Below are 12,421 nucleotides of genomic sequence, written 5' to 3'. Positions count from 1 at the left end.
TTAATTCCCGTCAACTTTGTTTTCTAACACCAGCATATCCACAACTATGCTCATGTTCGTGACTGCTATACAAAACCATTTATAGTGCATCTATTTTTCTGCTGGGTAGTGATAGTCGCCCTAAATGCAGCTTTAATTTGGGCTCTGATTCTGAATAAATGCCGCTGCTGAACTGTGTGAATAAATAAAGGGAACTGAACTCTAAAGAAGACGTGTGGTTTTGATGTACCGTGAATTCCAGCTGAAAGTGGAACATTGCTGCCATCAGGGGAAATTAATGTAACCTAGGCATATTGTAAGTAGCTTTCAATTCCTTGTTTTTTTGTTGATCATGTTTCGTTGGAAACCACGGGAGCTGGAAACAGCCCAGAGTAAGTCATCTCCTTTTTTAACGTTACAACAAATTCACAACTTGTTTGACACAAACAATGACAACTTGATTGCTGTTAAAGAATGTTGCCCATATAATTAGCACCAGTTTTTCAATACTGAGCGTCTGTAGCCTGTAGTTTTATAGCACACACACACACACACACACACACACACACACACACACACACACACACACACACACACACACACACACACACACACACACACACACACACACACACACACACACACACACACACACACACACACACACACACCATGCGTGCACGCACACACGCGGAAAATGAATAATGAATGAAAAATTGTCTGTATTCAAAACTTGAAGTTTTAGTGGACAAAAACTTCCTTAACACAAAAAAGGAAATGATGGATATACAGGGTGTTTTTAACATACTGGATCCAACAATGTTCCCAACACTGACACAGATAATTCAGATCATTGCACTCACAATTCCTGTAAACAGTTGTAGTTGTGAGCGATCTTTCAGTGTGTCGAGAAGGCTCCACACCTGGCTTAGGTCCACCATGGGGCAAGGAAGGCTTCACCAACTTTCTCTTTTGTCCATTGAAAAGGAGCAACTATGCAAATCGAGTCAAAGCCACGTTATTGACCGCTTTGCCACCATGAAGGCGCACCGATACAGCTTAATAGTGAAAAAATTATCATTGAAAAAGGCTCTATGCAGTAGTGTATGGCCTTATTTAGTTTATTTTAAGAGCTTTGATGGTTCTATAACATTTTCCAGGTTGATTGGTGGCAATGAGCCACCTCACCTTAAGTCAGAAATTCTATTAGTTTTAAACCTTGTTTCTTGCCTTTTTAGTACATGTCGTTCTGGCAAAATTATGCTGTTTCCACACAGCTTCTAAATAAATATAGATGTGTAGACTTCTCCTGATAAAGAGGTGAAGGTCATAAAGAGACTTTTTGTTTATTTGTCAGTTACCTTATTTGTAAATCTTTGAGATGTGTATGTGTTTAAATAAATATAATTGTACGGTACTCATGAATCCATCTTTGCGTCTTTACCTTTACCAGTGCTTTAATATAGCCTACAGTATGACAGTGACAATGATTTTGAAGCTCGTACATAACCTTCTGTATCCATCTATTTCATATTGTGCACACGTAAAAAAAAAAATGTTGGCAGTTGGGGGCCTGTGCCCCAGTAAAACTCTAGGTCTAGCAACGCCCCTGATGCAAAGTAACAGAAAATTAGAAAACAAAATAAATGCAGAAAACATTTCATTGCTTAGTTTCATTCGCTCTGTTTACAGTGGATGTATCGCAATGGCGAGGCGCACACAGCCTTTAGCCGTGTTCTGTAAATATTCTAGAACACACGGGAGTCCTGGAGCTCTATATCAAAATATTATCATATAGCCTACATAGATATCTATATAATATATATTATATCCGCCAAAAGATGTGTGATCCGATATTATGAATCTCAAACGACCGCGTTGGGTTCTCCGACGTTCCTGGTTCTTCAACGTCCTCATCAATGTGAAGTAGACCGAACCACGACAAGGAGGAGAAAGGGATTGTTCCCGAGCAGCGCTTAGGCACCTCCGCCTCCGGCGGTGGTCCCAGCGGGTCTCAAGCTGGAGACATTCGCCGCCAACAATCCCTTTCTCCTCCATGTCGTAGTTCATGTTCTTGAGGGAGTCATAGCCAAAGTTCCTTCCCCCCAATTCATTCTCAACCTTGGCTGAGATATCCCCCAATACGAGTCTCGTTGTAGAAATACCAGAGACGAGAGTCCGACAGAACGGTTATCCAAATAACAAGGAAGTGTACAACACTTGCGATACAGTCCTGGAGCTCTATATCTAAATAATATCATATAATACATAGAAATCTATATCATTTAATACATATTATCACGGCCAAAAGCGGTGTGCGCCTCGAGACGATATAATGAATCACAAACGACTTTGTCGGGTACTGCGACGTCTCTGGTTCTTCCACTTTCACATCAACCTGAAGTCGACTGAACCGCGCGCTGCCGGCTGCCGGCTGCCCGCTGCCGGGCGATGGTGCCTCGCGGCAACCGGCGGCATGACGCAGTTCATGTACTTCAGCCAGTCAAAGCCAAAGTTCCTTTCTCCCAATTCCTTCTCAACCATGGCTGAGATAACATAACCCCCACAACAGTCTCGTTGTGGAAATACAAGACACGTCAAAGAACCGACAAGAAACACTTGCGTTACAGTGTGTGTATTCACACAAACACACACACATGTGGCGCTCGCACGGTCGAGTCTCATTGGCGGGCCAACGTCTCTGGGCGGGCCAGGCAGAGTAAGGGGAGGAGCTGAGATTCCTGATGACGTCAAGAATACAGACATTCCAAATCAGCGCACTTGAGCCTCCGTTTTTTCAAAGGCGAGCAGAACAGCTAGTGCTCGTTTTACACCAAACGCAAGTTTTAGCAATTGGGGGACCATAGGCAGGCTAGGGGAACTCATTTTTATGTTAGAAAACCTCATAAAGTGAGATTTTCATGTCATGGGACCTTTGAATATCGATATTTGGCGTCAGCATATCGATAACGTCCCGCAAGACGAAATATCGCGATATGTCGCAGTATCGATATTTTGGCACACCCCTAGTGTGCATGTATGCATATATATAAATATATGTGTAACATACACACACACACAAACATTCATAGTATCTGTTCCATTTTTCCCTACTAGACAAGTGCAAGCAACTTGGATCAAGAAGAGGATCTCATATTTCTTGAAATCAAAAACCCCTTCTTTGAACCCAAACTCATTCGATCCTTCTTAAATACACTGTGCAATAATCATCTGTCAGACACACACACACACACACACACACACACACACACACACACACACACACACACACACACACACACACACACACACACACACACACACACACACTCTTAGCTGAGCAGTGAAGGTGGAGGGAAAGGGTGTTTTTGACAGGTTGCAGTATTGTATGCCTGCTCCCAAATGTTGAGCTGCACCCGTTACCGTGCTCCTCCAACTCAAAACGAGGTCAGGAGCCTAAGGCTGCATTCCATTAGTGCTTACACACTTGGCATACAGTTGTTTAGCCAATAAGGAGAGCACTAGCATTTTATAACTTTTGAACTAGACACGCACAGATCAGATACTTTTCAATTATGCTGCAGAAACGTCTTGTTCTTGGTTTATATTCATGCATGTCATGAGAATAAGGCTAGTCCAACAGAGAGGCAGACTGTTACTATTCCAATGTGTATAGAAATGTGAACTGCAGGTTCCCGTCACTCCTGCCTGACAGTGTGTCGCTGGCCCTCTTTTTCTTAGTGGGGGAGCTCGGGGGGAATGTTGGTTTTGGTGTGAGGTTTTCCTTGTCAGGGTCATTCAAGTCCTAAGGGATGCACACTATGTCTGGACACAAGCAATGGAGGAAGTCCCAGCTACTCGCATGTGGCTGAAATGGGCCTTCATCTAAGCGCTAGCTGGGTGGGGGAAATAAATTCGTAATTCGGCCTTCAGTTCCCCCACCCATCTTGGATCAAGATGGCAGAGAGGGGAAAAGGGCCCTTCAATGCAAAGGTTCACATTCCTCAAATCAATCAAATTGCAATTAAATGTGGGGATCCAAATAGGGGAGGAGATCCAGTCATAAAAAAACACAAAAGGTGCTAAAGTGAACACGTGGCCGTACGAACCTAGCAGAGGTTAGCATGGCAAACGTTAGTTACTTATACAGCCGTATCCCAGCCACTCGTATAGCCATAGCAATACACATGCTGTGAACGACATATGCTGCTGAGATTATCTTTCAGTTAAAAAAACAAATTCGATGCTGTCCTGTTATAGACACGATGTACATTACTATGAACTGATTTCTGAGTCTGAAACTTTAAAGTGCATAAGCTTGTTAGGCAGGTTAATTAAACTCTGTTTAGATCAATGTTGGACATCAGGTTAAGCCAGATTATATGCCCATCTGTGCTGATACTGCAAAGAAAAGGGACAAACTAACAAGCCAAGAGGTGACAATGGTCCATTTGAACATTGCATCTCCAGATGCATGTAGTCATTGTAAAATTATATTGTTGTATGGCTCTGATAGACAAAGGTTGCTCCAGATTAGCTGTCAGTGTCTTCTTTTGGCTTCTCTGTGCTTGACACAGAATGCGGGGCAGTGTCTTCTATGCAGTCATACAACTTTAGCATGCAAATCCCTGGGCCCACACTGCATGCACAGGTATACTTACAGAGACTGCAGAGCATGGAGGTCTTTCAGAGCTGCACTGGGGACAGTCTTCAGTTGATTATTTGAGAGCATCCTGTCGAAAAATCAACAACACAAGAATATAAACCTCTGTGATTCAGGAATCCAAGAAAGGAAAAATAACAAACACGCAGAGGGGTTTTTCAGGAGGAAAACGGTGCAACATCTCAGAGCATTGCTTACAGGATTTTTAGCTGATTCAGTCCGGACAGGGCAGACGGGTCGATGAATGCAAGGTCATTTCCTGCCAGGCGTCTTGAGGAGAAACACGGAAGAAAGAGGGGGATAGACAAACACAAGGGCAGGGAGAATTAAACATTAGAAAAGTCCCATCTGAAATGTACGTGATGTATGAATATCGGTAGTGTTGTTCTAATCACACAAAGTAATCATGACATGGGTCATTATTTATAACTGAGGAATGTGCCATGGCATTGTGTGAGGGGTTCCCCCAGCCAGAGCGTTCGTGAATACGGTCGCTGATATTAGTTAATAAGATGGCTCTCAAGGGTGACATGGACGTGTGTGCCACGGCCTGTTCTCACATCATCCGACACCCAGGACAGATTACGACCAGTGTTGGTTATCCCTTCCTGGATCCCTTCCTGGACCTTCATACCATCGCTCTCGCTCTGGGTCTTTAATCCTGCTGCTTGATCCAAAAATATATAAATAAATGAAATGATACCATTTGGGAATTGGTCTGGCGATGTCTGGCTAGGAAATACAAGGATTACCACAGGAATGAAGGGAACTCCATCTTTCCTGATTGCTCTGGTACGAGCAGAAAGACTGACTGTTACTATTGAAATGTGTACAAATACAAGGAAAACCGCAGGAATGACAGGAAGTCAATCTTACCTAATTGCTCTTGTACTAACAGAAAGACCGACTGTTACAATTCAAACGGGTACAAATACAAGGACAACCACAGGAATGATGGGAAGTCCATCTTAGAGCTCACAAGATCAAAAACTACATTGGAACTAATTTGTGCCTAATTCATTTCGCCTTGGCTTGCATTCATCTAGTTGTCCCATGTACTCCTCCCCTTTCCTGTCAATAGTCCATAGGAAACAGGGGCGTAAATAAGCAGCAGGCACGCTGACGGGGGATGCATGGCTCTGGCATATTATCTGGCCCCAGAGATTAGCAACAGATTTATCACTCTGCAACTTGAGTTGGGACAGGCTGAATTCCCCTTGCATCGAGAGCTGCCGGGTGTCAGCCCGTGTAACCCAGCCGTCTCTGACAGAAGCCCACTTGTCTTCTGGGCAGAGCTCATGCTATCGTTGCTCAATAAATAACACGCTAATAAAGGCTGACAGAACTGGGGTGCCTATGCGTGCTTTCGTACTTAAATGGACTAAATAGTGCCCATAATAAGTGTTGTTTCTAGAACAACGATGTAGGCAAAAGGTTTCAATGGTAATTTCTATGGATTAGGAACATTCCTGAGCGACTAAAAGTCGTAAGTTCTTGAAGAATTTTGGATGGCAAAGATTTCTACTGGTAATGAATTATTACAGTTCAAGCGACCTTACTGAAAAAACCTGGAGTAGTTAACATACAACGTAAATATAATACAAGGCTTTTGAAATCATTTATATTGTAACCATGTAGAACACTGCTTTTTTTTTTTTTTTTTTTTTATATATATAGGAAGGCATCCCAAAATCCCAAACCTTTTAAACCTTCCTCATTTTCAGACACCAACAGTTATAGTATTATCCACCCTAAAAAGTCTATTGCTCCGAAACATTCAAGAAGTAGGGTTGAACCGATAGCATGTCAGGAAATGTCTACAAGCCAGGTACTAAAAGGTTTGTTGAGCATTTGTTGAGTGTTTAGTGTGTATGAGTAAACCTGACTTCCTGTTGTACCATTTAGAATTGCTTCCTGTAATCCCAGCGTCTCTTGCCTCTGGTCATGCCAGACTAAATCGTCTTCCCACGACAGAAACTCAAATGTGGATGGATGGGTTTTCGTGTTTATACATGCATTCCTTCTTATTTATATTGGAAAGAATGTGCCATCTCCTCTTAAAGAAACTAAGAAGAGAAGACACGACAACATTGTGAGCACATCTTTGTATCCTAGTTATGTTGTTTCATCCCCACGATTTAAATTACATCTTAACAACATGTTTTCATAACATAGATGAATAAATCGGATCCCATCTGCCATTTGTGTTCATACACAATGGTGGTATCCTCATAATCTTTCACTGAATTAGGAAGTCAGTGAGTGGACTAAGAGGGTTATGGTAACTGCAGTGTGTCATAAATGCTTTGCCAAGCTGACAGGCAGATCATGCTAGCTAACACTACTGTGTAAGCTTAAAGGGGAACTGTGAAATCAACATCAGACTTCACAGAAAGTCTCTCAGTTTCCCAACTCTACAGAGTATGGGCCGCAGATTTTGTGGAATAACAAGAAACAAGTCTGTGAGTTTTCAGTTATTGTGGTGGACCACAACTGTCAAATTAGGGTCTGAATCGTTTACCAGTACTTCTTAAAAAGCCCGGTCCCTCCAGAGCCACTTGGCTATGAGACAAACCCAATGCCTGGCTTCCAGTGGTGGAACCATCCGCAAGCACATAATCTACTGCCAAACCACCCAATCAGTGACAGAGCCCATGTGTCTCAAGCTTTGTCAAATATGTTGTGTGACAGACTTTTGGTCGAAATAAGTGTTTTGACATGAACACTGAAAGACTAGTCATGGAAGACCACACATTTCAGCACTTTCACGGGAACATCTCAATGACTTCAACCGCAATTTAGGAGCCGACAGATATGCAGCGGCTATGACAAAGTTGTCTATTGAAAGTTGTAGAACACCAATTGAGACATTTTGCAATCTAAGGCCCCTGTCTTGAGTCACTAAACAAGTTTGACAAACTGCTAAGATATCCTTCAGAGTTTCATAGCCTGCCATGTTGTCTCTCTCTTGTACAGTCCTTTCAACGGATTAGTAACATTCTCCTGCAGGCGTCAATCTAACCAGAAGTATATGATCCAACAGAGTGTAACCGCACTCCCACCTTACCTAAAGTATGCCTTTATGATCATGTGTACACACACACACAAACACACACACACACAAGCCCTTTTGCCATTGGGAGTTGATAATCCTATGATTTAAGTTTTCTTGTTCATGCTGGCAAACACAAATATTATGAAAAATAATACGGGGGGCAATGTGAAAAGGTGGCCAATGTTATGCCCAAGTAATTTAGGCATGGGGTTCTAAACAAATTGTTTGAATAAAATGTAGAAAAGCTGATGGACACATAATAATAATAATAATAATAATAATAATAATAATAATAATAATAATAATAATAATAATAATAATACATATGGGCTAACTAGATTTAGTAATCAGCAAAGTGTGATAAAACCAAAAGAAATGTAAAAGTATATAAAGATAGTGCTGTGGGATGACAGTGCATATATCTGTTAGCATAACTGCTGGGCTTAGTATTGCCTGAGGGCGATACAGGAGAGAAGGAACATTTAAGAGGGTTGCGTGACTATTAGTGAGGAGCAGTGTGTTTATTCTTTCAGATCTGTCCTGTTTGGGTTCCTCAGTCTCCGTCTCTCTCTGTCTCCTTCTCTCGTTTACCCTCAGACTCCCCTCTAACTTTCAGCTCATCCAATGAAGCTAACCGTGAAATGTTCCATTGCAAAAAGGTTTAGAAATAACATACACATACACACAGAATATATGACAATCAAAATATTAGTTTTCGAAGAGATATATGTTCTCTTCAAAAACTAGCTACGGAAAAGCAGTGGCCCATGCATTTAGATGACAAAAACATGTGTGTGGCTGGGACTGCACATTTCATTCTATTTAACATTAACATGACAGTTGTACTTTATGTACTCCTCGGGCCCTCTTTGTTACCTGGGGCAGTTGAGCCAAAAAAATCCTCAAAGAGCAAAGGAACAGCAAGGACTTGCTGTTTTCTTGTGGGTTCTTTTAAGCTCTGTGTTGTCATAGAAACCATTACTTTGCTCTCTTCCTTCCTGCCTTGCATTCCTCTAAACAGTGTGATGAAAAGTAAATTGCCCTTTAACAAAAAGATTGAAGGAGTGTTTGGAAAAACAGTCTGGTCCGACTGAAAGATGTGAAAAAAAAGAGAAGGAAAAAGAAAAGCAAGCATGAGGACAAGTGGAGCTGGAAGTAGCCAGCCATGTTCACTTGCTGGTCATTTTGCCTTCCCTGTGCTGCCGTGTTACCTGATATCACGGAGACAGATTGCCATCTCACACTCCCAGCTCTGGGCCAGACGGGGGGATTTAAAAAAGTAAAGAAATAAGAAGCGTAGCAGATAAGATATGGCCAAACAAACAAAGTGCAACAAAACTAAAATGGTAATCCCGTATATGAACACAAGTATATGTATGGCTCACACAATGCATTGTGATTGCAACTGCCCTTTTAAAATCCTTCCGCTTGTTTTCGCGTGCGTTAGTAGCTTGAGAATTTGTGTCGACTCGACTACTACTCAGAACTGTTCACAGGAGACAACTGAGAACGGAGAAGAATTAAGATGCTAGTTAATGCCAAGCAAATACACTGAATGCATATTGTGGAACATATCAACTTGAAACGGTGTGTACTTACAGTTCTTCCAGGTAGGGAAAGTTTTTAAAGACGTCTGCAGGCAATTCAGTGATGTTGTTCATGCTGACCTCCCTGTGGGAACACAAAGAATTAGGATGAGCGATTTCTTCGATCTTAATTATCTCATGTCAAATGTAGATCCTTTTCTATTTGTTTTGACGGTAGGGTTTGTTATAAAAGCTGTTATTGCGTTCAGCAACCGTTAGAAGACGGAACACTGGGACTGATAGGTTAAATGTTTCATTTTGGCCACTTCTCATTGACCAATCTCCTCTTATGTGACCAATTTTGACACCACGGATTCACTCACGTATAGTTATAATTGAATGAGAACATGGTCCATATCTACACACATCAGCACATGCAGCCAGTTTTTCAGGTTTACCGATCACAATTTGACAGCAAAATGATTTTCATCTTTATGAATATGAACAATGTGTTCAGTGTTCGTGTATTAACTAAATTAACATGAACCTAAATTAACAAGTCATTGGTAGCGGCACTGACAGATCACTTGTTGCAGATGTAAATCACATTATAATCAGACTGAGGCTGAGCTATGAATGATCTTCCACACAAAGCTCAACAGAAAGCCCGGGAGAAGCTCTGCTGTTGCCCCGAGGGATCTCCGCTATTCAAAGCCACATCAAGAAAGATGGGCATGTAGTAACAGGAAAAATATGCACCAGACTCCTTGATTCCCCTCCTAGCAAGGAAATATGTGAACATATAGATTCAAGTTGAATTCAAAATCATAACCATGGCAAAATGATATCCACATTGGCAAGGCCAATAGGATCACCGTTCACGTTTATTCGATTGCCTATCAAGCAGAAATATCTACAACCAAGCATTTGATAGATTACAATGTATTCATCAAGTAAAAAGTCATACTTTTGTGTCTGACATCCAAAATACTAGATTGGAAGAGATGGCACACAATCAGAAAGTAAATGGACCTAACGTTTACAGATAAATGAAGCCTTATAAGCCCCCCAAGTGGCCCCTCCCTAATTGCTCCCCAACTGCTCATCTTGGATTTCACTGGCTGATCGCTCCACAGCTTGTGTGTGGGCACCTGAATACTCAAGGATCATATTGCCTCGCTCTGCAGTGCCTCTCTGCACATGCAGGCATGGGGCCCCCAGAAGAGCCCCTTGTGTTTGTTGACACCCCCTGTCCGGTCTCCGTTTACATCTGTTTACCTAGTCTCACGAATCAGATGCAACATTATTAACCTAAAGTCTGAATGGAGTCGAGCCCAATCTAGGTTAATGGGGTGCTTCTCGTTCTTTCCTTTCTTGTTTGTTTTTGACCAATCATGTAGCTTGAAGCGGGGAACTGTTGTGAAATCGGCTATTAAAAGCAAACACAGACTCGGTCGGCATTAGTAAACAGTAATATTATGTCTGGAAAAGTTTCAGTACAACACCTTGTAGACTGACCACTGTAGAAATACACTAATTAAAAATCCCAGGAGGAGGAACAGGGCATAACTAGATATTTGGTGCCCAGCCAATGCTCTGAACCGTTTCCCCCCAAGAAGTTCTGCTACAACATAGTAGGATGGCTGGATCCCAGATTAGCGTTTACCTGAGTATCCCATTACAACCCTGGCCCAGGGCTACACAATGGAGCCTCCATCATTGCCCTCAGCCACCCTCATCCTTTCAAAAAAAAAAGAAATCTTTATCTTCTTTTTCTTTTTTGCTGCCCGCAACTACTTTGTCACTGATCTGCAACCAGCACCCCCACAATCACCAGCACCCCCACCACCACCACTACCACAACCGCATCCAATCAGTGGGCGACGCTGGTGGTCGCATGGCTATGCAACGCTGCCTTATAACAATCTCTAACAGATCTGTGAATAAGTTGGAAAACCACATGCAGGGCACGGGAGAAGTGAAGGCTTCCACAATTCTGTCATCTATCCCCCCCCCGCATCCTTCTTATTTCTGCTTTACTCATCCAGGTCCCACAGGCCTATCTCTGGACACCAGAAAACAGCAGCTGTAAAATATAGCAAATAACACAGCCGCTTTTTCCAAGCAGGGCCTGATACACTTATGCTGTGTGCGTTTGTGATGCGGGGGATCAGATAAAAAATGAAAAAGGAACCTTGGAAATTAAGTGGAGAATAATGTATTGTGTGGGTCTACGTAGACAAAGTCCATTATTCTGTCTATAAGAGTATTAATGTTTAAATATAATTTTTGTTAAAACACATGTAGTTTTCATCCAATCGGAGCAGTCCCTCGACAGTCCGAGTCGAGTTCAAGATGGAGATATTCAGACTCCTTGCCATGGCTTTAGTGTGTCTAAGATACTGATTTGCACAACACTCCAACCGATTAGAATCCGTCAACAGTAAAGCAACTCACACCTGACTAAACATTGTTTCGCAATAGAGCACAGAATTTATGTTTGTCCAACAACCACTTGAGGATATAAACCCCTGGATGACATCACAGCCCTTGTCCCTCACGCAACGCAATATGACATAAAGAGAGGGCACATGTGCAGAGTGAATTCAGCAAAGACAGGGCACTTGTAAGTGTTTGGTAAATCACAGAAAGCCAAGACAATCTCGCAAAAAAAAAATATTCCTTTAACCCCATCGTTAAGCAAGCTAGTTCCAATACTGTGCTCTTCTTAAAAAGTGTGGAAATGTATTGACCTCGCTTTGTACATGAGTTATGCTGTTATAAAGGAGTTATATAATGTAAGAACAATTTAGGGCTCGTAAATTGCAACGTAATGCATGAAAATATACAAACTAATTGACTAAATTGATTAAAAAAAAAACTAATATTTACACTTGTGGAAACAACGAAACAAATGAGCAACATAACAGAAAAGTCCTGGGTTTACGTTTCAGATGCAATTTGTGCTTTCAGTCATAGTGGTCAAATTCCTGTCACACAAGCTGTTCCAAACTAGTGCACTGTTCAAAAGTCTACCGTATTTATACCTGAACCGTGCCCCTTTCCAAAAATGTACCTGTGACCATGAAAGGAAAAACGATTTTATTTCAAAAACAGGAAGTGTAACCAATTAATCTAAATGGATAGCATTAACCTCCATTATAGCTAATTATATTACACAATAGGTCTCACAATAAG

At 41.8% G+C, this 12,421-nt stretch overlaps 1 protein-coding gene across 1 annotated transcript in view; it reads right to left on the bottom strand.

Annotated features, from left to right (window-relative positions):
- lgr4 (leucine-rich repeat containing G protein-coupled receptor 4) overlaps positions 1 to 12,421 on the bottom strand; it is a 31,623-nt gene that overhangs the window by 10,074 nt on the left and 9,128 nt on the right. The window contains exons 2-4 of the mRNA XM_030376952.1: positions 9,297 to 9,368; positions 4,841 to 4,912; positions 4,641 to 4,712 (exon numbers count right to left, since the gene is read on the bottom strand). Coding sequence (XP_030232812.1) covers positions 4,641 to 4,712; positions 4,841 to 4,912; positions 9,297 to 9,368 — 216 coding nt within the window. The remainder of the gene's footprint in view (positions 1 to 4,640; positions 4,713 to 4,840; positions 4,913 to 9,296; positions 9,369 to 12,421) is intronic.

The sequence above is a fragment of the Gadus morhua genome, chromosome 14 (genome assembly GCF_902167405.1).
Source record: "Gadus morhua chromosome 14, gadMor3.0, whole genome shotgun sequence".
Lineage (NCBI taxonomy): Eukaryota > Metazoa > Chordata > Actinopteri > Gadiformes > Gadidae > Gadus > Gadus morhua.
The sequence above is the reverse complement of the archived record's forward strand: the minus strand, read 5'-3'. Positions and strand labels throughout refer to the sequence as shown.